Source organism: Thunnus maccoyii, chromosome 8, assembly GCF_910596095.1.
Source record: "Thunnus maccoyii chromosome 8, fThuMac1.1, whole genome shotgun sequence".
NCBI classification, from domain to species: domain Eukaryota; kingdom Metazoa; phylum Chordata; class Actinopteri; order Scombriformes; family Scombridae; genus Thunnus; species Thunnus maccoyii.
In genome coordinates, this window is record NC_056540.1 from 24,136,197 (window position 1) to 24,161,897 (window position 25,701).

General features: G+C 37.0%; 3 protein-coding genes across 4 annotated transcripts; all 3 read right to left on the reverse strand.

Annotated features, from left to right (window-relative positions):
• Positions 1–2,726: 2,726 nt before the first annotated feature.
• Positions 2,727–5,195, reverse strand: LOC121902560. The gene is made up of 7 exons (XM_042419921.1): positions 4,997–5,195; positions 4,777–4,906; positions 4,290–4,616; positions 3,768–4,130; positions 3,530–3,652; positions 3,082–3,143; positions 2,727–2,986 (listed from the first exon to the last, which is right to left on the reverse strand). The coding sequence occupies exons 2-7, from the start codon at positions 4,817–4,819 to the stop codon at positions 2,831–2,833; spliced, it is 1,074 nt and encodes a 357-aa protein (XP_042275855.1). The 5' UTR covers positions 4,820–4,906; positions 4,997–5,195; the 3' UTR covers positions 2,727–2,830.
• Positions 5,196–9,232: 4,037 nt separating this feature from the next.
• Positions 9,233–11,593, reverse strand: LOC121902553 (signal-regulatory protein beta-2-like). Its single transcript, XM_042419912.1, has 6 exons — positions 11,340–11,593; positions 10,856–11,179; positions 10,343–10,708; positions 10,104–10,226; positions 9,688–9,749; positions 9,233–9,589 (listed from the first exon to the last, which is right to left on the reverse strand). Exons 1-6 carry the CDS (start codon positions 11,380–11,382, stop codon positions 9,473–9,475), a joined length of 1,035 nt encoding a protein of 344 aa, XP_042275846.1. The 5' UTR covers positions 11,383–11,593; the 3' UTR covers positions 9,233–9,472.
• A 4,918-nt stretch (positions 11,594–16,511) lies between these two features.
• LOC121902557 lies at positions 16,512–24,212 on the reverse strand. 2 transcript variants are annotated; one of them, XM_042419916.1, is made up of 7 exons: positions 24,149–24,212; positions 18,780–19,237; positions 18,293–18,619; positions 17,771–18,133; positions 17,531–17,620; positions 17,103–17,164; positions 16,512–17,003 (listed from the first exon to the last, which is right to left on the reverse strand). In XM_042419916.1, exons 2-7 carry the CDS (start codon positions 18,820–18,822, stop codon positions 16,887–16,889), a joined length of 1,002 nt encoding a protein of 333 aa, XP_042275850.1. In that variant the 5' UTR covers positions 18,823–19,237; positions 24,149–24,212; the 3' UTR covers positions 16,512–16,886. The 2 variants fall into 2 exon arrangements, with proteins under 2 accessions (XP_042275850.1, XP_042275849.1); XM_042419915.1 differs by having other exon boundaries at positions 17,531–17,653.
• Positions 24,213–25,701: the final 1,489 nt, after the last annotated feature.

Genomic DNA, 25,701 nt, shown 5'->3' on the forward strand with positions numbered 1-25,701 from the left:
TTTTATTTCTACATTCATCATGACTTCCATCAGTGTAGATGAAGTCTGGATGAGATGCATTTGATCCGGCTCTGAGGTGATAGAGTAACATCTTTTGGTGGAGGCAGTGTGATGGTGTGGGGCGGCATCTCCCTCACTGGAAAAATGAGGCTTGTCGTCATTGGAGGCAATCTCAATGCAGAGATATATCGAGATGAGATTCTGCAACCAGTGGCAATCCCATATCTCCACAGTCTGGGACCAAACTCTATCCTCCATGATGACAACGCTTGTCCCCACAGAGCGAGATTTATCAGAGACTACCTCCAGACTTTGGGAGTGGAGAGGATGGAATGGCCTGCCAGCAGTCTTGACCTCAACCCCATTGAACACTTGTGGGATCAGCTTGGGTGTGCTGTTCGTGCCAGAGTGACCAACACAACCACGTTGGCTGACTTGCGACAAATGCTGGTTGAAGAATGAGATGCCATCCCACAGCAGTGTGTGACCAGGCTGGTGACCAGCATGAGGAGGAGGTGCCAGGCTGTTGTGGCTGTGTATGGTTCTTCCACACGCTACTGAGGCTCCTGTCTGTTAAATGAATAAATTGTTAAATTGCCAATATGTCTTGTTTCTTCAAGCTTCAATAATCCAATCCACCAGACCAAACAAGAGTCAATGGCAGAATAAGCTGCTTGAAGAGGCTATGAGTGGGAGACAGGGCTTTGTTCAGGCTGTTCTCAGCAGGAAAAAAGAAATAGTGACAGACAGGTTCAGTGAATTCAGACACGAAGAGCTAAATGTGGCGTGTCGGTCAAACAGGAATGTCTGACTGAAAGATGTTGGCCTGACATTCATAGTATTTTTTTTCAATTGTTGGAAAGTTTGAGGACATGAAGTATGAGTGGACCATTTCTAAACCTCCAGAGGTGGCTGCTTAGATCTGAGGCTGTCAGGTTCCTCAACATGTATAGGAAACCTACACATAAACATGTATCTGATGTGAGAAACACTTAACTGCAGAAGTAACCCCTGGCTGTAAATCACTGAAGTAGAGTATTATCATGATTCAGAAATAAAAATCTAAAATAAAATATTCAACTACTTAAACAAAAAGTAAAAGCTAAAAACTCTCTTCAGACACTTTACTCTTCATTCTGTTTGCCAAAAACCAAAACAATGAGCTAAAGAAGCTACAATGGAGTACTCTCTTAGGGCTATTAAGCAGGGAGGATGTCTGTAGGTCCATAAACTGTATTTAAATGTCTTAAACTGAAATGTCCAAATAGTATGAATTGATCAATTTGACTCAAATATGAAACCATGACTTCTTATTTTCCACAATAACAATTGATCTGGTACATGTTCTAAAGGGAAAAGAGTAGTTTGTGTTCTGTTTTGTTAAGTTTTCTTCAGACATCAGGATCCAGATGAGACTCTGCTATTTCATTCTACAGTATTTATGTTATTTTATTCTGTTTGGTGCCAAGTTTACTTATTTTTTCATTTTGCCAAAGTGAATGTGTTTCATTCTCAAAACACAATTAGTATTACACATAGAAAGAATTTGAGCCATTTAGTTTAAGAATTTTTATTGCAACAGTAAATAAATTCAGATTGAGACAACAAGCAGTTTTCAAACAAAATTTTGTGTTAATACAATTAAAGAAAAAAGATAAAATTGACATGATATAGCTGATATGTAAGAAAGGCAACAATAATATGTGATAGACTATGATTGTCCTAAGTTTGTCAACAATTAAATGATTTTTTTAAGTAAGGGTTAATATTTAATATTTAGCCAAGATAAAAACAAAACAAAACAAAACAATCACAAACAGATGCAAGTGCTCAATATTATCAACAGTATCAACATTTAACTCATGAGTACACTAGGGTTGGGCATCGAGAACTGGTTCCAAAATTTAGATTCCCAATGAATCACTAAGAAATTTTAATTTCGATTCCACTTATCAGTTCCCAAACACATTACATATCTACAAGGACCTATCTCCGTTATGCATCAACGCAACAGCTTGTTTGTTTACATATGAGCATGCATGGCTAACATCACAACAATATTGAGAGAAAGATGGACCGCGGTAAACGCTGTAAAGTGTGTCTTCACTTTATTTAAGAAAATGAAAAGGCAAAGTACAATGCATGTGGGAAGCTAATTAGCTGTAAGTCAGATTGCACATCAAATCTGACAAATCTGAAATATTTAAGGCAGCATGGCGTCGGTCTCCCAGCCCGAGTGTGTCATCAGCCAGCACCTCCAGTAGAGCCAGGGATACCAAGCTGTGACACAGTGTCTATGTATGTTTGTAAGTTTCTGTTTCCTGTTGTCAATAAAGTGTCACTTTTCTTTTTCAAGTTTTTCTTGTTGTTCAGCAACATAAAGGAAGTCCTCAGCTGCATTCAGACTGAAAACAGTGCTGTGTTGGTGTGATCAATGAAATATAATCCAGCAATCTAGTGGGGGGAACAGATTATTGCGTTTAAAGGCTGATCAGAAAAACACTGCACAGCGGTTTGTTATACTCACAGACTGGATTTAACAACTCTGGAAAATTATCACACCACAACCCTGTTCACTAGTGCGCACATGTGGCATGTCTGTGTCTGCAGACCTCCGAAAAAGCGACAGCACACTATGTCATTGAGAGGAAGATGAGACAGAACGTCTTCCGGACAAAAGCAGAAAGTTCAGTTAAAAAGACTTTGAAATGACTTACTTTAATGAAACAATAAAAGTCATAGTAAACGCTTAAAAGAATGAAGATATTTTTGTTATTTAAACATTTGACCTCTTTTTTTTTTACCACATTGGAATAGAAACTGGGAATCGTTAAGCAGAAACGGCATCAGAATCGATAAAATTCAGACGATACTCAACCGTAGAGTACACACTGTCGTCTGAAAACTCTTTCTTCTTTCTTCTTCTCGTTGCTTTTCTTTCTGGGAAATTCATTGCAGTGTAGTTCATTTTGTCTTCAGCTTCAGTCTGTGCAGCAAATACAATGGTTATATATATAAAGTGATATATATACGGTGCCTTTAATGGAATAACAATACATTTCATTTTGTTTTTTCACTCACAATATCATGTCCCTGTTGGCGCAAGTTGTCATGTCGGGCTTCTGAAAAAGTACTTTCCATTCCTAAAAATGAATGAAATCATAACAGTAAACATTTGATTAGATAAAGGAACATAATCTTACTTCTTAGTAAAAGTATGTCATAAAAAAAATCGTTAGGATGGACATTTTCTTTGATTATTCATATAAAATAGAGTCAGAGAGTTAAATGAGGTACACAAAGGAAAAACAACCTCTATGAAGACTTAAATGTTTGTCTTTTGAATGCATGTTGCTGCTATTGTTCAAAAGTTTATTAATAATATACAATATGACATGATTTTACCCAAGAACCTATACTGTAAAGGTTTGTCCAAACTTGTACATAAAATGTATAAATAAATTAATATGTCATACATCAGAACATGTTTTCAGTATAAAAGAAGCATTTAATTTGTTACAACACTTACCTTTATATTGTTCACGCACTCTTAGACTTTGGTTGCAGATGAAGACGACAATTGCAACAACAGAAATGGCCAAGCAGACTGTTAATATCACTATTCCAATAAATAGTGAATGTGTTTTTTGTACTAGAAAACAAACACACACAAAAAGAAAGATGTATCAAAGATTAAAGAGACTTATCAATCATGATGTTATCAACATAATTTGAGCTTTACTTTCATTATTGAGCACTAATCATACCACGTTCCAGTTTAGTTCCATTTCCAAATAATATCTCTCCACATGTGGCCACAGCACAGTAATAAGTCCCATCATCAGAGGAGCTGACGTTTTTAGAGAAGCGATAAACACAGCTCTTTGGAGACGAGTGAATGCCAGTTTTCTTTCTACATTCATCACGACTTCCATCAGCGTAGATGAAGTCTGGATGAGATGCATCTGATCCGGCTCTGAACCAGTAAACACTGTGTACTCCTGGACACGTCTTGTTCTTGTAGTCAGAGAGGATTGAACACTGGAGAGTCACAGAGTCTCCTGGACGGACTGGATCAGATACTGTCGGCCACTGAACAACAGTATAGTTTGATGTTCTTTCACTGTTTCCTATGCAATGCAAAACTATATTAAAAATTAGAGACCTCCACACACATTTTGAAAACAGTTATTGAAATATATATAAATATATATATATATAAAATTTGTAATGAAATTAGGAAATTTAGTGACACTTTAAAGTTATAGTAAGATAGATCACAGTATTACCTTTAACTAATAAATATGTCCCACTCCATTCAAAATTAGTCCACTCCATGACTGCACAATGGTACATTCCCTCGTCTTCTTGGGTTGTCCTCAAAATGGTCAGGTTACCAAAATTCTTATCTTTACGTACCTTCAATCTTGTGGAATTAAACTCTGGTGCATACTCAGGATTTGCAGCTCTAATCACTTTCACAATTAATTTCAGAGTATCACCGGCAGTCTGCTTGTACCAGTAGAGTTCTTTATTGTTGTGCTCATCATTAGATAAAGCACATGCCAAAGTTGCAGGTTGACCAAGTTGAACCGTGATCACTGGAACCAGCGTATCTGAATGAAATGAAAATATAGAATACACATTGTAAATAACAATTATTGTATGATGTACAAAATGTATTATGCAAAAACATGATATATCAACCTCCAAACATCTTGTAGAAATGCAAATTCTTAGTTGCATACAGAATACACAGAATTAGATGATACTTACATCCTTGATGAAGAACAAGCAGTGTTACCCATAACACGATCATCTTCACAATGTCTCTTGTTAGGAACCTTTCTGGTATTTCACTGAGTAAAGGAGGTGATGTGACGTGGCCACGACACTGAATGTCACACTGAGAAATGTATGTGATTGGTTATTACAGATTCAAAGTGCACTTCCTGTCACATTGGTCTCATTCTGGTCTTTGTGAAGCATATTTCACCTCTCATTCTTCACCATTCACTCAGTCATTTTAATGATAATCTCAAAGATTTTTGATTTTATGAATTTTGGGAACTCTTCTATTAATGCTCTCATCTTGTAGTGCTTTTCATCTTTGGTCAGCATGTCCAGCTTCTGTCCTCACTCTGCGTGTAGGTGCAAAACTCTGCAGCGAGCTAAACACACTTTTAACAGTGGTTGAAAACAGGAGTAGCCTGTGAGGATTTTACTGGAACAAACTGTGAAACTGTGAAAATACAGTATCAGAAAAGATATTTGATGATATTGATTACAAATCAGAAAAAGACAAGACACCATAAACAAGTGTCAGACAAATATTGTCAAGACGAACTAGTACAGAAACAAGGAAACTGGATTCACAAAAGTAAAATGTTACACGAGTCACGTTGTCCTGCATGTATGATGAAACAAAGTATCATTAGAATAGATCAACATATGTAGTATGAAGAACAACTGTTGCTTGAGTTCTCATCCTCTAGACTTCTTTCCTTTCTCCACACACCTTGGAAGTAAGTGAAGTTGTGCCAGAGACCCTTACTCTGCATCTACAGATCAACATATAAAATTTATACTGTGTCAAATAACAATGTGTAATGTGAGAGGCATCACTCGCACTGATGAACCTTCTGTGAATCTTGGCTTTATGGGGCTTCATAACAAGTTTTAGGTCATTGTTTAGCTGTCTGATTTGCAACTTTTGGTTCGATCACACTGCTCTCACAGCGCCAAAAAAAAAAAGCGCTAAATACCCACTGTGTACTACCTGCTCAGCACCAAATGACAAACAGATACAGTTAGCAACAAGCTGGTGAACATAGTGGAGCATTTAGCAGCAAAAGAGCCAAATATTTCCCTCAGGAGTTGGTTGAAATGAAAAACAGAGCTAACAGAGAGTCAATATTGGACTTATATTCACCAGATATCCAGAAACATGACTCCAAATGAATAATAATGTTGCTCCATAACTGCTGGATCTGTAAATAAGCAACTAGCTAACAAGTTCATCATATCAACTTAAAGTTACTACAAGGAAACCTTTAACTGGTTATGAAACAGTCTCATGATGCCTCTGATGCTTCTTTATGACCTACATGAGCAAATGAGACCATCAGCAAGAAGACTGGCTATTTCTATACAGTTATTCTAAATGCCTGCCACCAGGTCAGATTCCTCAAGAAATCAGATGAAATGCTTTACGGCACACATACCATTTTTGGGGGCCTTGGGATACTTGAAAACTCATGAAAATTGGCACACACCTCAGAACTGGGAGAAATTGCAAAGTTCACTAGTGATTGGGCTTGGGTGTGGCCAGTGGGCTCCACCCCCAAGCGCTAGGCCATTTTGGAACAAAGTTTCTTTGATGTTCATAAAATTTGGTGGGTTCATTGCTCTCAATGTTCTGACATAATACATACTTTTTCATTTTTTTTCTCCCAACTGAACATGTTTGAGGCCTTAGGATTTGCAAAAACTCATGAAACTTTGCTCCTATGTTTGAACTAGTAAATATTTAAATTAGTATCACGTGGCACGTTGGTTCTATAGTGCCCCCTAATTACTTTTAGGATTTTTGTGGTTTTAGGGGTGCTCAAAAACTCACTAATCTTTGCACATTCATCAGATGTGGTGTAACTTGATATCTGATACAGATCTTGGGGTTAGGTGTGGCAAAATGGCTTGAGGGTGCCCCCTAGAAAATTTCAAAGTCAAAGCTCCCACCTTTAAATTTGACATAGATGTATGAAATTGCACACGCTGATGTAAAATCTCCTGACTTAAAAACAGCCTCTTGGAGCCATACCTTAAGTCCAACAGGAAGTCAGACATTTCGAATCTACTTCACATTTTTTCCACAAAGTGAAGCCATTTACAGGCATTGTACTTTAATGAACTCCTCCTAGAGATTAATCCAAGCAATTTCAAATTCAGTAGGTGATATCTAAAGACCTTTACGATGCTAAATTGCAAAGCTTTTTCATTTTCATGGAGTGCCCTTGGTGTGGTGGGCTGGTAAATTTTGCCAAAAACATGTTTGGGGCATTAAAAAGGAAGTTGTTGTATCTGGACTTTACATTGTCCAGTCTGCCCCAGATTTCTCATGCTTGATAAGAGTCCAGGCCTGAACACAACTACATGTCAATATTGAGTCATAATCATAGCACCACCTACTGACAACAGGAAGTCAGCCTTACATGACAAACATCATCCGATTTACAGGAAATTTATATGGTGTGGTCTACACATGATATACAACAACATGACATATAATTAGTGGGTGTTCTCTAGCACCACATAGTGGACACAGAAACTGATAGTTATCTCTTACATACAATGTCCGATATTCATGAAAATGTATATCCATGTCAGTTGCCCTCTGATAAATGTATTGCTTCATTAATATTTCACTTATGTAGTATTGTCTACAGGCAACAGGAAGTGAAGCCTAAGTGACACATAGTTCCTCAAATGTATACACAGTTACCAATCTGTCATCTCAAGCACCACATACTGCACACAAGAAATAATATTTTACCAATTCACACAGTGTCCGATAATCCTGAAAATTCAGAGGTTGTATAGGCCAAAGGTGGGGAGTGAGATGTGATTGATGAAGCTACGAGTGGGAGGCAGGGCTTTTTTCAGGCTGTTAACAGCAGGAAAAAAGAAATAGACAAACGGGTTCACCGGATCCAGACACCATGAGTCTAAATTTACGTCTATCAGCAGGTCTCAACTAGGGGAGCCACATCCACCTGCTACATGACGCACATTTCCTTATTTGGACATCACTCCCAGAGCTGGGGGTGTTCCCCAGAAATAAAGCTGAACTACTGACACAAGCGAAGTGCTCCCAAGGGACTCCCCATAACCTGTTCCCCTTCTCCTCTCTTAAAAGTTAGGTTGTGAAAAATAGGCAATAAATGAAAAGTGCAAACCAAGAATCACCTTTGAAGTTGTTCTCTACACATTATATGCTATGCTGTCTCTGTGTTATGGGTGTATAAATAAGAGGTCTGTCTGCATGTTGGTGATGCACTTGGTTTTAGCTCAGTAGTCAGAGCAGTCGGCTATGATCTTGCACGCTCTGGTTCGAGGCCTGGGGTGAGGACCTCCTACGTAAGATAGTTCATTCATAAATACTTATTTTAACACTTTAATATCCTAAAATTAAAAGCATAATAAAAACAAAAACTGGATTTTTACACTTATTTCCATTTTTATTCGAATACAAATATAAATATAAATTTGCTGCCTCAACAAATATATACAAACACAAATACTTGGCTCTCCGCACAACCCTAGTGCATACACACAGTTTTAGTCATGAATCTACACAGACTTTTATGCATCAGGCCCCAGGCTTCTGCAGAATAACCACACACACCTCTACACACATCAGACTAGTCGGTTATAACTCGATATTGCCTTTTTATGAATGACACGTCGGGTTAGCAGGGCTCATCACAGCCCCTTTTCCAACTTCTTTTCAGAAGAAGTAGCGTCTCATGTTTTATCCTTGAGACACACTGCGGTGCTGTTGTGTAACGTTCATTTTTAAACTGTGTGACCATTTACAAGGTGAGAAGGCTACATTAGAGATATGGCTGAGATAGCATTGGTCCAACCATGACTATTTCATCTTTTAAAACTGGATGTCCCCCCCACTTCAAAACTCACTCCAGCACTGCTGGGTCTATATGTAGCTATAGATATCATCACATTTCAATAAATACAAATGTATTAAAATGAACAGATCAGTATATCTTAAATTCTGTTTTATTTTATTAAACTGCATAACAGATTGGGTTTTTATTATAGCTGCATTACAGACTGAATATCATAATTTACTGCATCTGTCTGTCAATGATGTTATTTTTTGTGAGAAAAAAAGTGTTAGTGGAGCTTTGAGTTGAGATTATTTTGTCACAGCACTCTCATTGACTCAGGAGTACAAACTTCAGAGGATAGTAGGACATTTAATTAAGTAAACTGATCTGTTTATATTATTACATTTATTTTTATTAAAATGTGACAATATCTGTAGTACACATAGAGCCTCAGAGCCAACGCTGTTGGTTCGGTCATGTTGCCAAAGTGAATGTGTTTCAGACTCAAAACGCAGTTAATATTATACATGAAAAGCATTTGAGCCATTTAGTTTCAGAGTTTTTATTGCAGCAGTAAAAATTTCAGATTGAGACAACGAGTAGTTTTCAAACACAAAATTTTGTCTTAACACAATTAAAGACCAAAGATAAAATTGATACGATAAAGATGATAAAAATTACATGTAAGAAAGGCAAAAAGATGTTATAGACTATGATAGTCCTAATTGTGTCAACAATAAAGTGATTTTTTTGCGCAAGGTTAATATTTAATATTTAGCCAAAATAAAAAATAAAACCAAACAATCACAAACAGATGCAAGTGCTCAATATTATCAACAGTATCATCATTTAACTTGAGAGTACACACAGTCCTCTGAAAACTCTTTCTTCTTTCTTCCTCTTGTTGCTTTTCTTTCTGAGAAATTCAGTGCAGCGTAGTTCATTCTGTCATCAACTTCAGTCTGTGGAGCAAATAAAATGGTTATATATATAAAGTGACATACAACCCTAGTGCAACCCTGATGGAATAACAATACATTTCTTTTTTTTTTCCACTCACAATATCATGTACCGGCTGACGCGAGTTGGCATGTTGAGCTTCTGAAATAGTGCTTTCCATTCCTACAAATGAATTAAATCATAAAAATAAGTGTATGATAGATAAAGGAACTTAATCTGACTGTTTAGTGAGAGTATAATATCATGAAATTAAAAAAAAAAAATTCTTTGATTATTCACATAAAATATAGTCAGAGAGTTAAATGAGGTACACAAAGGAAAAACAACCTCCACGAAGTCTTAAATGTTGCTGCTATTGTTCAACAGTTCATTAATAATTTTACCCAAAAACCTATGCTGTAAAGGTTTGTCCAAACTTGTACATAAAATGCAAAAATAAATAAATGAATTAATTAATATGTCATATATCAGAACATGTTTTCAATGTAACAGAAGCATTTAGTTTACAACACTTACCTTTATATTGTTCATGTACTCTTACACTTCGGTTGCAGATGAAGACGACATTTGCAACAACAGAAATGACCAAGCAGACTGTTAATATCACTATTCCAATAAATAGTGAATGTGTTGTTTGCACTAGAAAACAAACACACACAAAATGAAAGATGTATCAAATATTAAAGAGACTTATCAATCATGATGTTATCAACATAATTTGAGAATTACTTTCATTACTGAACACTAAATCATACCAAGTTCCAGTTTAGTTCCATTTCCAAATAATATCTCTCCACATGTGGCCACAGCACAGTAATAAGTCCCATCATCAGAGGAGCTGATGTTTTTAGAGAAGCGATAGACACAGCTCTTTGGAGACGAGTGAATGCCAGTTTTCTTTCTACATTCATCACGGCTACTTCCATCAGTGTAGATGAAGTCTGGGTGAGATGCATTTGATCCAGCTCTGAACCAGTAAACACTGTGTCCTCCTGGACACGTCTTGTTCTTGTAGTCAGAGAGGACTGAACACTGGAGAGTCACAGAGTCTCCTGGACGGACTGGATCAGATACTGTCGGCCACTGAACAACAGTATAGTTTGATGTCCTTTCAGTGTTTCCTACGCAATGCAAAACTACGTTAAAAATGAGAGACCTTCACACACATTTTGAAAACAGTTATTGAAATCTATATAGATAAGTTTTGTAATGAAATTAGGAAATTTAGTGACACTTTAAAGTTAAAGTAAGATAGATCACAGTATTACCTTTAACTAATAAATATGTCCCGCTCCATTCAGGATCAAACCAGTCCATGACTGCACAATGGTACATTCCCTCGTCTTCTTGGGTTGTCCTCAAAATGGTCAGGTTAACAAAATTCTTATCTTTACGTACCTTCAATCTTGTGGAATTAAACTCTGGTGCATACTCAGGTGTTGCAGATTTAATCAGTTTCACAATTAATTTCAGAGTATCACCGGCACTCTGCTTGTACCAGTAGAGTTGTTTACTGTTGAGCTCATCATTAGATAAACATGTCAAGTTTGCAGGTTGACCATGTTGAACCGTGATCACTGGAATCAGTGTATCTGAATGAAATGAAAATATAGAAAACACATTGTAAATAACAATGATTGTATAATGTACAAAATGTATTATGCAAAAAGCTGATATGTGAACCTCCAAACATCTTGTCAGCATGCAAATTCTTAATTGTATAGAGAATGCACAGAATTAGATGGTACTTACATCCTTGATGAAGAACAAGCAGTGTTACCCATAACACGATCATCTTCACAATGTCTGTTGTTAGGAACCTTTCTGGTATTTCACTGAGTAAAGGAGGTGATGTGACGTGGCCACGACACTGAATGTCACACTGAGAAATGCATGTGATTGGTTATTACAGATTCAAAGTGCACTTCCTGTCACATTGGTCTCATTCTGGTCTTTGTGAAGCATATTTCACCTCTCATTCTTCACCATTCACTCAGTCATTTTAATGATAATCTCAAAGATTTTTGATTTAATGAATTTTGGGAACTCTTCTATTAATGCTCTCATCTTGTAGTGCTTTTCACCTTTGGTCAGCATGTCCAGCTTCTGTCCTTTCTCTGCGTGTAGGTGCAAAACTCTGCAGCGAACTAAACACACTTTTAACAGTGGTTGAAAACAGGAGTAGCCTGTGAGAATTTTACTGGAACAAACTGTGAAAATGTGAAAATACAGTATCAGAAAAGATATTTGATGATATTGATTACAAATCAGAAAAAGACAAGACATCATAAACAAGTGTCAGACCAAACATATTGTTAAGACGAATTAGTACAGAAACAAGGAAACTGGATTCACAAAAGTAAAATGTTACACGAGTCACGTTGTCCTGCATGTATGATGAAACAAAGTATCATTAGAACAGATCAACATATGTAGTATGAAGAACAACTGTTGCTTGAGTTCTCATCCTCTAGACTTCTTTCCTTTCTCCGCGCACCTTGGAAGTGAAGTTGCGCCAGAGACCCTTACTCTGCATCTACAGATCAACATATAAAATTTATACTGTGTCAAATAACAATGTGTAATGTGAGAGGCATCACTCGTACTGATGAACCTTCTGTGAATCTTGGCTTTATGGGGCTTCATAACAAGTTTTAGGTCATTGTTTAGCTGTCTGATTTGCAACTTTTGGTTCGATCTCACTGTTCTCATAGCGCCAAAAAAAAAGCGCTAAATATCCACTGTGTACTACCTGCTCAGCACCAAATGACAAACAGGCACAGTTAGCAACTAGCTGGTGAACATAGTGGAGCATTTAGCAGCAAAAGAGCCAAATATTTCCCTCAGGAGTTGGTTGAAATGATAAATAGAGCTAAAAGAGTCAATATTGGACTTATATTCACCAGATATCCAGAAACATGACTCCAAATGAATAATAATGTTGCTCCATAACTGCTGGATCTGTAAATAAGCAACTAGCTAACAAGTTCATCATATCAACTTAAAGTTACTACAAGGAAACCTTTAACTGGTTATGAAACAGTCTCATGATGCCTCTGATGCTTCTTTATGACCTACATGAGCAAATGAGACCATCAGCAAGAAGACTGGCTATTTCTATACAGTTATTCTAAATGCCTGCCACCAGGTCAGATTCCTCAAGAAATCAGATGAAACGCTTTACGGCACACATACCATTTTTGGGGGCCTTGGGATACTTGAAAACTCATGAAAATTGGCACACACCACAGAACTGGGAGACATTGCTAAGTTCACTAGTGATTGGGCTTGGGTGTGGCCAGTGGACTCCACCCCCAAGTGCTAGGCCATTGTGGAACAAAGTTTCTTTGATGTTCATAAAATTTGGTGGGTTCATTGCTCTCAATGTTCTGACATAATACATATTTTTAAAATTTTTTTCTCCCAACTGAACATGTTTGAGGCCTTAGGATTTGCAAAAACTCATGAAACTTTGCTCCTATGTTTGAACTAGTAAATATTTCAATTAGTATCATGTGGCACGTTGGTTCTATAGTGCCCTCTAATTACTTTTAGGATTTTTGTGGTTTTAGGGGTGCTCAAAAACAGGCATTGTACTTTAATGAACTCCTCCTAGAGATTAATCTGAGCAATTTCAAATTTGGTAGGTGATAGCTAAAGACCTTTACGATGCTAAATTGCAAAGCTTTTTCATTTTCATGGAGTGCCCTTGGTGTGGTGGGCCGGTAAATTTTGCCAAAAACATGTTTGGGGCATTAAAAAGGAAGTTGTTGTATCTGGACTTTACATTGTCCAGTCTGCCCCAGATTTCTCATACTTGATAAGAGTCCAGGCCTGAACACAACTGCATGTCAATATTGAATCATAGTCATAGCACCACCTACTGACAACAGGAAGTCAGCCTTACATGACAAACATCATCCGATTTACAGGAAATTTATATGGTGTGGTCTACACATGATATACAACAACATGACATATAATTAGTGGGTGTTCTCTAGCACCACATAGTGGACACAGAAACTGATAGATATCTCTTACATGCAATGTCCGATATTCATGAAAATGTATATCCATGTCAGTTGTCCTCTGATAAATGTATTACTTCATTAATATTTCACTTATGTAGTATTGTCTACAGGCAACAGGAAGTGAAGCCTAAGTGACACATAGTACCTCAAATGTATACACAGTTACCAATCTGTCATCTCAAGCACCACATACTGCACACAAGAAATAATATTTTACCAATTCACACAGTGTCCGATAATCCTGAAAATTCAGAGCTGAGTCGACAGAACTCCAGTATTGAAACCATGGCTGCTACTCACTCCGACGGGTGCAAGGGCCCGTTCGTCACTGCTTGCAGTTTTAATTATTATTTCTTGTCAGATCGATCATGAATAATCTGTCAAATTCTGAATAATGTAAGAAAAACATATTAAAAATGTTATTTTAAAATGTACACTTGCATTGTGGTCACAACCGGTAACTTTAACTGAAAAAAATCCCACCGTGACCTTTCGGTTTTGTCCATGTCCTTACAGGTTCCTAAAAGTCCAGGTCACGACCAAGATGATAATTTCCTACAGTAAACTGAATTTTCCAAAGTTAGCATTGAGAATTGTATAGCCTAGCAGTTGACTACGGTGTTTGAGTACATTTTTAACATTTCTAAAGTTAGCGATAGATGATTAGGGTTGAACATTTACGTTAGGCAATATTTCATCAGTCTTACACTTTGAGGCCAAAATAGAATTTCATGGAAACCAAACAGGAGGTTCGTTATGGTGTGAGCAGGTTGGAAGGAGTGCAGCCACTGTGGTTGCATAGGCCAAAGGTGGGGAGTGAGATATGATTGATGAAGCTACGAGTGGGAGGCAGGGCTTTGTTCGGGTTGTTAACAGCAGGAAAAAAGAAATAGACAGACGGGTTCACCTGATCCAGACACCATGAGTCTAAATTTGCTGTGACACTCAAATAGGAAAGATGACTGAAAGATGTTAGCCTGACATTGAGAGTTTTTTTCTTTTCTGTTGGGGGAAAGTCTGTAAAAACAGTGGTTGCATGTAATGACAGCCGTTCTGCTGTTGGAAAACGGCACTTTTCATTTCCCGTTTGTATCACTGACAGCTGTACAGACTGTTGAAGCAGGCATCATGTTGATATGAAAACAGTTGGTTCAGTGCATGTCTTCATCCATTTATGGCTCACTGTGGGAGTGGAAATGAGGCTTGTGCATGTGTGCTCAGCTCCTCAATGAATAAATAAAACAAAACCATGTGTACGCACAGCTTTTTAAATCTGATGAAAATAATACGTATGCATATTTCTGCTTTATACATACTAAGGATGTGCCCTAAAACAAATATATTATTCAGCAAAGCGCAAATAGTGGGTTTTTCACAAACATTAATTTCGTACAAATATTTTAAAACTCATTAGTTTTCAGGAAGAAGAAAAAAACCATGTCAAATACCAGCATGCAGATCAGTTACATCACTATCTCAGTCTCTCTCCTCTGCTCTGTTGTTACGTCTATCAGCCTGTCTCAACTCGGGGAGTCACATCCACCTGCTACATGACGCACATTTCCTCATTTGGACATCACTCCCAGAGTTGGGGGTGTTCCCCAGAAATAAAGCTGAACTACTGACACAAGCGAAGTGCTCCCAAGGGACTCCCCATAACCTGTTGTTCCCCTTCTCCTCTCTTAAAAGTTAGGTTGTAAAAAATAGGCAATAAATGAAAAGTGCAAACCAAGAATCGCCTTTGAAGTTGTTCTCTACACATTACATGCTATGCTGTCTCTGTGTTATGGGTGTATAAATAAGAGGTCTGTCTGCATGTTGGTGATGCACTTGGTTTTAGCTCAGTAGTCAGAGCAGTCGGCTATGATCTTACACGCTCTGGTTCGAGACCTGGGGTGAGGACCTCCCACGTAAGATTGTTCATTCATAAACACTTATTTTAACACTTTAATATCCTAAAATTAAAAGCATAATAAATACAAAAACTGGATTTTTACACTTATTTCCATTTTTATTCGAATACAAATATAAATATAAATTTGCTGCCTCAACAAATATATACAAACACAAATACTTGGCTCTCCGCACAACCCTAGTGCATACACACAGTTTTAGTCATGAATCTACACAGACTTTTATGCATCAAGCCCCAGGCTTCTGCAGAATAACCACACACACCTCTACACACATCAGACTAGTTGGTTATAACTCGATATTGCCTTTTTATGAATGACACGTCGGGTTAGCAGGGCTCATCACAGCCCCTTTTCCAACTTCTTTTCAGAAGAAGTAGCGTCTCATGTTTTATCCTTGAGACACACTGCAGTGCTGTTGTGTAACGTTCATTTTTAAACTATGTGACCATTTACGAGGTGAGAAGGCTACATTAGAGTTATGGCTGAAATAGCATTGGTCCAATCATGACTATTTCATCTTTTAAAACTGGATGTTCCCCCCCACTTCAAAACTCACTCCAGCACTGCTGGGTCTATATGTAGCTATAGATATCATCACATTTCAATAAATACAAATGTATTAAAATGAACAGATCAGTATGTCTTAAATTCTGTTTTATTTTATTAAACTGCATAACAGATTGGGTTTTTATTATAGCTGCATTACAGACTGAATATCATAATTTACTGCATCTGTCTGTCAATGATGTTATTTTTTGTGAGAAAAAAAGTGTTAGTGGAGCTTTGAGTTGAGATTATTTTGTCACAGCACTCTCATTGACTCAGGAGTACAAACTTCAGAGGATAGTAGGACGTTTAATAAAGTAAACTGTTTATATATATATCTATATATATCTGTTTATATTATTACATTTATTTGTATTGAAATGTGACAATATCTGTAGTACATATAGAGCCTCAGAGCCAACGCTGTTGGTTCGGTCATGTTGCCAAAGTGAATGTGTGTCAGACTCAAAACGCAGTTAATATTATACATGAAAAGCATTTGAGCCATTTAGTTTCAGAGTTTTTATTGCAGCAGTAAAAATTTCAGATTGAGACAACGAGTAGTTTTCAAACACAAAATTTTGTCTTAACACAATTAAAGACCAAAGATAAAATTGATACGATAAAGATGATAAAAATTACATGTAAGAAAGGCAAAAAGATGTTATAGACTATGATAGTCCTAATTGTGTCAACAATAACGTGATTTTTTTGAGCAAAGTTGATATTTAATATTTAGCCAAAATAAAAAATAAAACCAAACAATCACAAACAGATGCAAGTGCTCAATATTATCAACAGTATCTTCATTTAACTTGAGAGTACACACAGTCCTCTGAAAACTCTTTCTTCTTTCTTCCTCTCGTTGCTTTTCTTTCTGAGAAATTCAGTGCAGCGTAGTTCATTCTGTCATCAACTTCAGTCTGTGCAGCAAATAAAATAGTTATATATATAAAGTGACATACAACCCTAGTGCAACCCTGATGGAATAACAATACATTTCTTTTTTTTTTTCCACTCACAATATCATGTACCGGCTGACGTGAGTTGGCATGTCGAGCTTCTGAAATAGTGCTTTCCATTCCTACAAATGAATTAAATCATAAAAATAAGTATATGATAGTTAAAGGAACTTAATCTGACTTTTTAGTGAGAGTATAATATCATGAAAAAAAAAAAATTCTTTGATTATTCACATAAAATATAGTCAGAGAGTTAAATGAGGTACACAAAGGAAAAACAACCTCTATGAAGTCTTAAATGTTTGTCTTTTGAATGCATGTTGCTGCTATTGTTCAACAGTTCATTAATAATTTTACCCAAAAACCTATGCTGTGAAGGTTTGTCCAAACTTGTACATAAAATGCAAAAATAAATAAATTAATATGTCATACATCAGAACATGTTTTCAATGTATCAGAAGCATTTAGTTTGTTACACTTACACTTACCTTTATATTGTTCATGTACTCTTACACTTCGGTTGCAGATGAAGAAGACATTTGCAACAACAGAAATGGCCAAGCAGACTATTAATATCACTATTCCAATAAATAGTGAATGTGTTGTTTGCACTAGAAAAACAAACACACACAAAGAAAGATGTATAAATGTTTCTTAAGGAGACTTATCAATCATGATGTTATCAACATAATTAAGTATTACTTTCATTATTGAACACAAAATCATACCAAGTTCCAGTTTAGTTCCATTTCCAAATAATATCTCTCCACATGTGGTCACAGCACAGTAATAAGTCCCATCATCAGAGGAGCTGACGTTTTTAGAGAAGCGATAGACACAGCTCTTTGGAGACGAGTGAATGCCAGTTTTCTTTCTACATTCATCACGACTTCCATCAGTGTAGATAAGGTCTGGATGAGATGCATCTGATCCAGCTCTGAACCAGTAAACGCTGTGTCCTCCTGGACATGTCTTGTTCTTGTAGTCAGAGAGGATTGAACACTGGAGAGTCACAGAGTCTCCTGGACGGACTGGATCAGACACTGTCGTCCACTGAACAACAGTATAGTTTGATGTCCTTTCAGTGATTCCTATGCAATGCAAAACTACGTTAAAAATTAGAGACCTCCACACACATTTTGAAAATAGTTATTGAAATATATATAAATATATATATATATAAAATTTGTAATGAAATTGGGAAATTTAGTGACACTTTAAAGTTAAAGTAAGATAGATCACAGTATTACCTTTAACTAATAAATATGTCCCACTCCATTCAAAATTAGTCCACTCCATGACTGCACAATGGTACATTCCCTCGTCTTCTTGGGTTGTCCTCAAAATGGTCAGGTTACCAAAATTCTTATCTTTACGTACCTTCAATCTTGTGGAATTAAACTCTGGTGCATACTCAGGATTTGCAGCTCTAATCACTTTCACAATTAATTTCAGAGTATCACCGGCAGTCTGCTTGTACCAGTAGAGTTCTTTATTGTTGTGCTCATCATTAGATAAAGCACATGCCAAAGTTGCAGGTTGACCAAGTTGAACCGTGATCACTGGAACCAGCGCATCTGAATTAAATGAAAATATAGAATACACATTGTAAATAACAATTATTGTATGATGTAGAAAATGTATTATGCAAAAAGATAATATATGAACCTCCAAACATCTTGTCAGCATGCAAATTCTTAGTTATATACAGAATGCACAGAATTAGATGGCACTTACATCCTTGATGAAGAACAAGCAGTGTTACCCATAACACGATCATCTTCACATTGTCTCTTGTTAGGAACCTTTCTGGTATTTCACTGAGTAAAGGAGGTGATGTAACGTGGCCACGACACTGAATGTCACACAGAGAAATGCATGTGATTGGTTGTCACAGATTCAAAGTGCACTTCCTGTCACATTGGTCTTATCTTGGTCTTTGTGAAGCATATTTCACCTCTCATTCTTCACCATTCACTTTGTCATTTTAATAATAATTTCAAACATTTTTGATTTTATGAATTTTGGGAACTCTTCTATTAATGCTCTCATCTTGTAGTGCTTTTTATCTTTGGTTGGCATGTCCAGCTTCTGTCCTCTCTCTGCGTGTAGGTGCACAGCTCTGCAGCGAGCTAAACACACTTCCAACAGTAGTTGAAGGCAGGAGTGGCCTGTGAGGATTTTACTGGAACAAACTGTGAAAATGTGAAAAAACCGTATCAGAAAAGATATCTGATGATATTGATTACAAATCAGAAAAAGACAAGATACCATAAACAAGTGTCAGACCAAACATATTGTAAAGACAAACTAGTACAGAAACAAGAAAACTGGATTCACAAAAGTAAAATGTTATACTAGTCACATTGTCCCGCATATATGATGAAACAAAGTATCATTAGTACAGATCAACATTAAAAAGGCTATAATCGATACTGTGTCAAATAACGTGTGATGTGAGAGGCGTCACTCGTATTGATGAACCTTGTCTTTACGGGGCTGTATAACGAGTTTCAGGTCATTGTTCAGCTGTCTGACTTGCAACTTTTCAGTTTTGGTTCATTCTCACAGTTCTCATAGCGCCAAAAAACCTGTATTCTACCTGCTCAGCACCAAATGATAAACAGATACAGTTAGCGACTATATGGTGAACATAGTAGAGCATTTAGCAGCAAAAGAGCCAGGTATATCCCTCAGGAGTTGGACGAGATGAAAAACAGAGCTAAAAGAGAGTGAATATTGGACGTACATTCACCAGGTGTCCCGAAACATGACTCCAAATGAATAATAATGAGAATGTAAATAAGCAACTAGCTAACAAGTTCATCATATCAACTTAAAGTTACTACGAGGAAACCTTTAACTGGTAATGAAACAGTCTCATGATGCCTCTTATGCCTCTATATGACCTACATAAGCAAATGAGACCATCAGCGAGAACATTGGCTATTTCTATACAGTTATTATAGAGGTTAGGTTCTAAACCACAAATAAACACGCCCACACGTCCTCACAATCCTGCTGGGAAGGTGCCTCATTGCTGGATTTGGTGGTGAATGCAGCCATACATGTAACTGAGGTGTATAAATGGTACTAAAACAAAGTTTACTTTGTTTCACCATCATCATATTGCAATTATTCATGTTACATAGCCACATATACATACATTACCTCATCTCTATGCATCCTGCAAACAGAAGTGTTTGTGAAAGAAAAATAGTATTAAAAATAAGTAGCATCGCTCTTTCACTCACTTCCAAAACAAATACACACACTAGCTGAGTTTTTATGACACAAGGTGGTGTTGCTGATGGGAAATGCAGTCTTCATTCTGGAAGAACACTACCGCTTTTGTCCACAGGGGCCGCTAAAATTAACAAAAAATGAAAGTTCCTTGTAGTAACTTTAATACGTGATGATACGCCAGTGTTGTGTTCACATCTTGTTTCCACTGGCCTGAAGTGGCCAAAAATAAAAATAAAATCAGTTATTGCAGGTTTGAGTAGAAAGAGAAGCTAAAGTAGTCAATAAAGAAACAGTTGCTTTGAATGTTATATTAGCAACACAGCCTCAGAAAGCTAGCTTAATGGCTAGCTTGGTTAACAGTAAATTGATCGTAGAAAAACTAAATAAATACATAATCACACAAAATTACCCTATAGTGAAAAGAGTACCTCTAGGGCGTTTTCACAGCACATCATCAATCCAAAGTCAGCCATTTTGGAGATACTGAACGTAAACAACGCAACCGAACTCACAACTGTTCCTGATTATTGTTGCTCAAAAAAGTCAATTATTACCATGTTTTTTGCTGTACTGATCGGTTGGACTGGAAAAAACATTTGAAGTACTTCAGATTGCCAAAAGTTATTACAAATCAGGGAGAAGAGTGCAAAAAATTGTGGAACGGAGGTGTTTGTGGTTAGCCAAACTGAACTAGGATTTTCAGGGCAAGAATCTTGACGACATTCGAGTTTATTCTGCACATTTCTTGTCAGGTAGGTGAAATGTTAATAACAGCGACTCTTGACTAATTTTGTGGTGAAATAGTATACAAGCATATTGATATTAGGCTGCTGTTTCTTGCTTTCTTGGCTGAATGTCCAATTCTGATCTCATTTCATAGCCTACTACAGTAGTACAAGACTTCTGTAGTTATTGTAAAATTTTCATCAAATGTAGCCTGCTATATTTCTCATTATAGTAGTCCAGGTAAAAAGTCTGACTTGTATGAGAAGAATGACCCAGATTGGGTGCCAACTGTTGATATGACAGGAGAGCAAGATCCACAACCACCTAAAGAAACACTGACATCATGCTACAAGCGTTGTGTGAATCGAAACCTGCAGAATATTAAGCCGATGCTGCCCAGTCCCTGCTTCATATGGACGTACCAGCTGATGATGATTCTACCACAAATATTATATCAGTGACAATGTGTGCAGTATAGGGACTCAAACTGAAATGACTGGTGATTTTATTGATTCTATGACCAGTGAACTTCAAAATCTGAGAACGGGTAACATTCAGTTAATGATGTGGAACATTTGTCCTGTCCAGAACACTGGTCTACCTATATACCAGATTTTTGTTAGCACTCTTTACATACCTTAGTCCCTACCTCCCTGTGAAGAAGTCACTTGATAAACTGAAGGTGCCGATGTTGACACTGATGTTACTAAGGCTTAATGTTTCTACAACTTTCCTGTCTTATGCATTCAACGTGTCAATAGCAATTGCTTCTAGAGTATTCACTGATGTCATTGATGTCATGTTTATTTGTATGAAGCCACTTTTTATATGGCCAGAAAGAGAACAGTTGCAAAAAGCCATGCCAATGCAATTCAGAAAACATTTTGGGAAAAAATGTGTTGCTATTATTGACTGCTTTGAGGTTTTTATAGATTGTCCATCTAACCTTATAGCCAGAGCAGAAACATGGTCTTCCTCCAAGCACCATAGTTACAGCACAGTTAAATTTTTGATTGGTATTACACCACAGGGCACAGTCTCTTACATATCAAGTGCATAATGAGGAAGAGACAATTATAAGTACATAACAGAAAACCGTGGCTGTTTGGACAACATTGTTCCTGGTAATTTAGTTCTCGTTGACCGTGGCTTTGATATTCAGGACACTTTAGGTTGTATAGTGGCTCAGGTAAAAATCAAAGCCTTTACTCGTGGAAGTCGCAGTTAGCGCCAGTTGACTTAGAAACCACAAGAAAAATTGCTCATGTTAGGATTCATGTGGAGTGTGTGATTGGTAGTGTGAGCCAGAAATATGTGCAAGGATGGCAGTTTTTGTACCATTGACAAGATTTGACTTCTCTGTTTTGCTCTGGTGAACCTTTGCCCATCAGTTGTTGATTTTAACTGAAGTGTCATGTTTTAGGCTACGCAGATGAACAAAATCATTTTAAAGTCATTGTAAATAGTATTGTTGTGTGGTACAATACACACAGTATGCCATTCTCATCACAACAACACACATTTATTAAAAGACAATACTATATCAGAGCACTTGAATAACAAAAGATAGATTTGTATCCAATTTGATGAGTTTGACAACTTCACTAGTCAGAATAGCATTCTGAAATGTACCAAAAAATGTACACATGTAATTATGAGATAAAATTACAACAAAAACAGTTATGAATATTATTTTTAAAAAGCACACAAATTACATTTTCAAAGGTGAAAAATTTGGAAGTAAATAAAATATTTAAATTAATCTTTCAGCCCAATTTAAATGAAGTGCCTGAAGTGCTTGAAGACAAATTTCTGGACTGTGATTGGCTACACCAAGCCAATTACTCAACCACAGTCCAAGAACTTGTCCCTAAGCAGTTCAGGCACCTCAACCGAATTAGGCTGTACACCACAGATATAAATGAGGACATGTCAATAAAAATGTGTGAAGGTACACATTGGTTTACTGAAAATAGCATAACTGAGGTTTTTTTACGCAATACGTTTCTTGATCCTTCTTGGCAGAAACTGAGAGAGCCTATGGCAGTTGGGAACATACCATTTTCCTTTTGGTGCAACCTCAAAATTAAAAGATGAACAGTGAAACCACTGAATATGACATTTTGCATTGTCACACAAAATCGTCCGACCAAACTCAACCTGGCCACAGTAACAGTTATTTTTCTTGCACACTGGCATTATCAGAACCATCTGAATCAACAGGGACAGATACGTCAAGTTGTGGGGACACATTAGCCACAGTAGATGAAAGCCTGGTGAAGAATTTGCCAACTAGCTCTGGTATAATAGCTGTGGCAAAAATGTGCTTGCTTTTCTGACATATCATGTCCCAGAACTCTTCATCCAATAAAATGTTCTCAACATGCAGATCTTTCTCTGTCCAAACAACAGAATAGGCAGATTCACTCTGCACACTCCAAACTGAGTTTGCACCTGGTAGAAATACTGGTGGTTTCTATTTAGTGTCAGTTTCCCTTCACCATCCCTCTCCATGTAAAATCCAGTCTAAACACTGTCTAACTTGTCACTTTTTACACAGAATGAACATTTAATTTCAAGTACACTGACACCACAACGATCACAAGAAACAAGGCCATCTGGGGAAGCACTCAAGAATGTCACACCTGGATTTATAAACAAACCTGTTTCGTGCACTTTGACATTTTTATGAGATTTCTTATGTTGGTAAACATATCAAATGCAAATTTTTCATGAGTATATCACCAGGTAGTGGCTTTTGATGTAAATTTGTATGATTTGGGAGAGCATACACTTTTGATCAAGCTCTAGGCTGGCTGGTTTGGATAAGTGCAACATGCAGTTTTCATTTTAGATGCTGTAATTCAACCAGTACAAAACTGAAACCACAGTTTAGAAGATGCTTGATATCCCTTGTAGTAAATAGACAATACATTGTTATAGTCCATGTGAACTGCTTCCTCGTTTCGCAATTCAGTCAACACCAGACAAAAGTTTTCACCAATTGGTTTGGGAGCAAAATGATCTGAATGAGGCTCAATCAGGGACAAAATAGCAGACTTTGAGCTAGTTGTACTAAGAGTGTTGAATAATGATGCTAATTCATCACTGTGTGAATGTTGTGGTTTTCTTACTTTAAGAGTAGAACAGCTAGCACTTTCTTTCTCCAGTGACTGGACATTGGCAGCACAGTCACTCTTGGCTGCAGTGGAGTCAATCTCCCCCCAGCCAGCCATACACGTACAGTGGGCTCCAAGAATCCTACCTGACTTTTCAGCAATTATCCAGGGTTTCAGGGGTTTTTCTTGTATTCGTTGAGAGTGGAGTATCTGAATAAAAGACAAGACAACCAAATATGAACTTAAGAATAACAAGCTACTTTCTCATCAATTTACTTATTTAATAAATTGGTTGAAGAAGGAGGTTTTAATTTGTTATATATTTATGACAGATTCGCATTTTGATCCAAAAATTTGTACTAGAAGACTATTAGACTTGAAATCCTAAAAATCTTAGATATTTAAATTTCCAAAATGTAAAGATCAGTTTATCTAGTAATGTTATTGCACCAACTACCTTGGCTCACAATGCATGTCACTGATGCGCTGATACTGGCCTCTCTCACCCATTCACACACCATCTGGTTGTAGGCCTTCAAACCTTTGTAACATTTAAGGTCTGCAGCTGTGTTGGGCTTGGCAAAAAAATGAGGTAGTTCACTATGTCAGTGTAAGAAATAGAAGGCAGAGTTGTCCAGTCATCATTCCAAGATGAAGGTGCCAGCTTGTACGGATCTTCACCACCTATTAACCTTAGTTTCTCGAAATATCTCCCCCTTTCCTGCTGACTCAGTCCTTCTCTGTAAGTTTTGGCAGCTTCCACACATCTTCCTGAACTTTTCCGTGGTTTAGACATCTTAAAATTGGCTTAAATTGAACATTCAGCATGCCATCCATTCTGTTGTTTACATCCCAGTACCTCCATCATAGCCATGTATCTGGGTTACTGACCAAACCGTGATGTAGGTGCAAACACTATAGATAATGCTCCCACAAGGGCATTTAAGGAGAAGATGAAGTATACTTGTCAATATTTGGTTGATGACAAAATGACAGATATCATGGTGTGTTTAGTAAGAACACAAAGCAATTTTTTTTGAGCGGCGCAATTACATATGAAGTCAGTGCAAAGATGCGAGTACAAGCATATGAGCCCCAGGTGGTGTTAATGGACCGAATGCTGGATGTTTCAACTTGACAACTAACCAAAAATGTAGCAGGTTACTGGTAAATACAGAAGGACAGAAGTAACTTTAATCATTCTGTCATTATGTGTAAATGAACCTACATATATGTCCAGGCTAAATTTTATTTCCTGTTTACCATTAACCCTGCAGTGTATTTTCCTTAGTACAGTTAATGTCAGATTTAGTGACCTTTGACCTCTGACCACCTGAACTCAAACAAACATCTAGAGGAATGTGGTTCCTTTTACTTGTATTTAGTTATACTCTATTTTAATATTCATATGTCATATCTGATTGTAAACTAAAGTTGCAATTACAGTGGAGGCAAACAGGGATATATTATACACATTTCCAGGTCTATATTTTTAATCTGGGCTCCACTAAAACATCTTTGCATGATTTACAGTTCAAAAAAACTCCTTTTTATCCAGTACTGGCTCT

Excerpts from the sequence above, each read along its gene's own strand:
- LOC121902553 (XM_042419912.1), bottom strand. The coding sequence starts at position 11,382 with ATGATCGTGTTATGGGTAACACTGCTTGTTCTTCATCAAGGAT. Across the intron at positions 10,709-10,855 it reads GACATATTTATTAGTTAAAG|GAAACACTGAAAGGACATCA; the intron begins GTAATACTGTGA and ends TGCATTGCGTAG. Across the intron at positions 9,590-9,687 it reads GTCAGCCGGTACATGATATT|ACTGAAGTTGATGACAGAAT; the intron begins GTGAGTGGAAAA and ends TTTGCTCCACAG.
- LOC121902560 (XM_042419921.1), bottom strand. The coding sequence starts at position 4,819 with ATGATCGTGTTATGGGTAACACTGCTTGTTCTTCATCAAGGAT. Across the intron at positions 4,617-4,776 it reads GCTTGTTCTTCATCAAGGAT|ATACGCTGGTTCCAGTGATC; the intron begins GTAAGTATCATC and ends CATTTCATTCAG. Across the intron at positions 4,131-4,289 it reads GACATATTTATTAGTTAAAG|GAAACAGTGAAAGAACATCA; the intron begins GTAATACTGTGA and ends TGCATTGCATAG.
- LOC121902557 (XM_042419915.1), bottom strand. The coding sequence starts at position 18,822 with ATGATCGTGTTATGGGTAACACTGCTTGTTCTTCATCAAGGAT. Across the intron at positions 18,134-18,292 it reads GACATATTTATTAGTTAAAG|GAATCACTGAAAGGACATCA; the intron begins GTAATACTGTGA and ends TGCATTGCATAG. Across the intron at positions 17,654-17,770 it reads TGGAACTAAACTGGAACTTG|TGCAAACAACACATTCACTA; the intron begins GTATGATTTTGT and ends TTGTTTTTCTAG.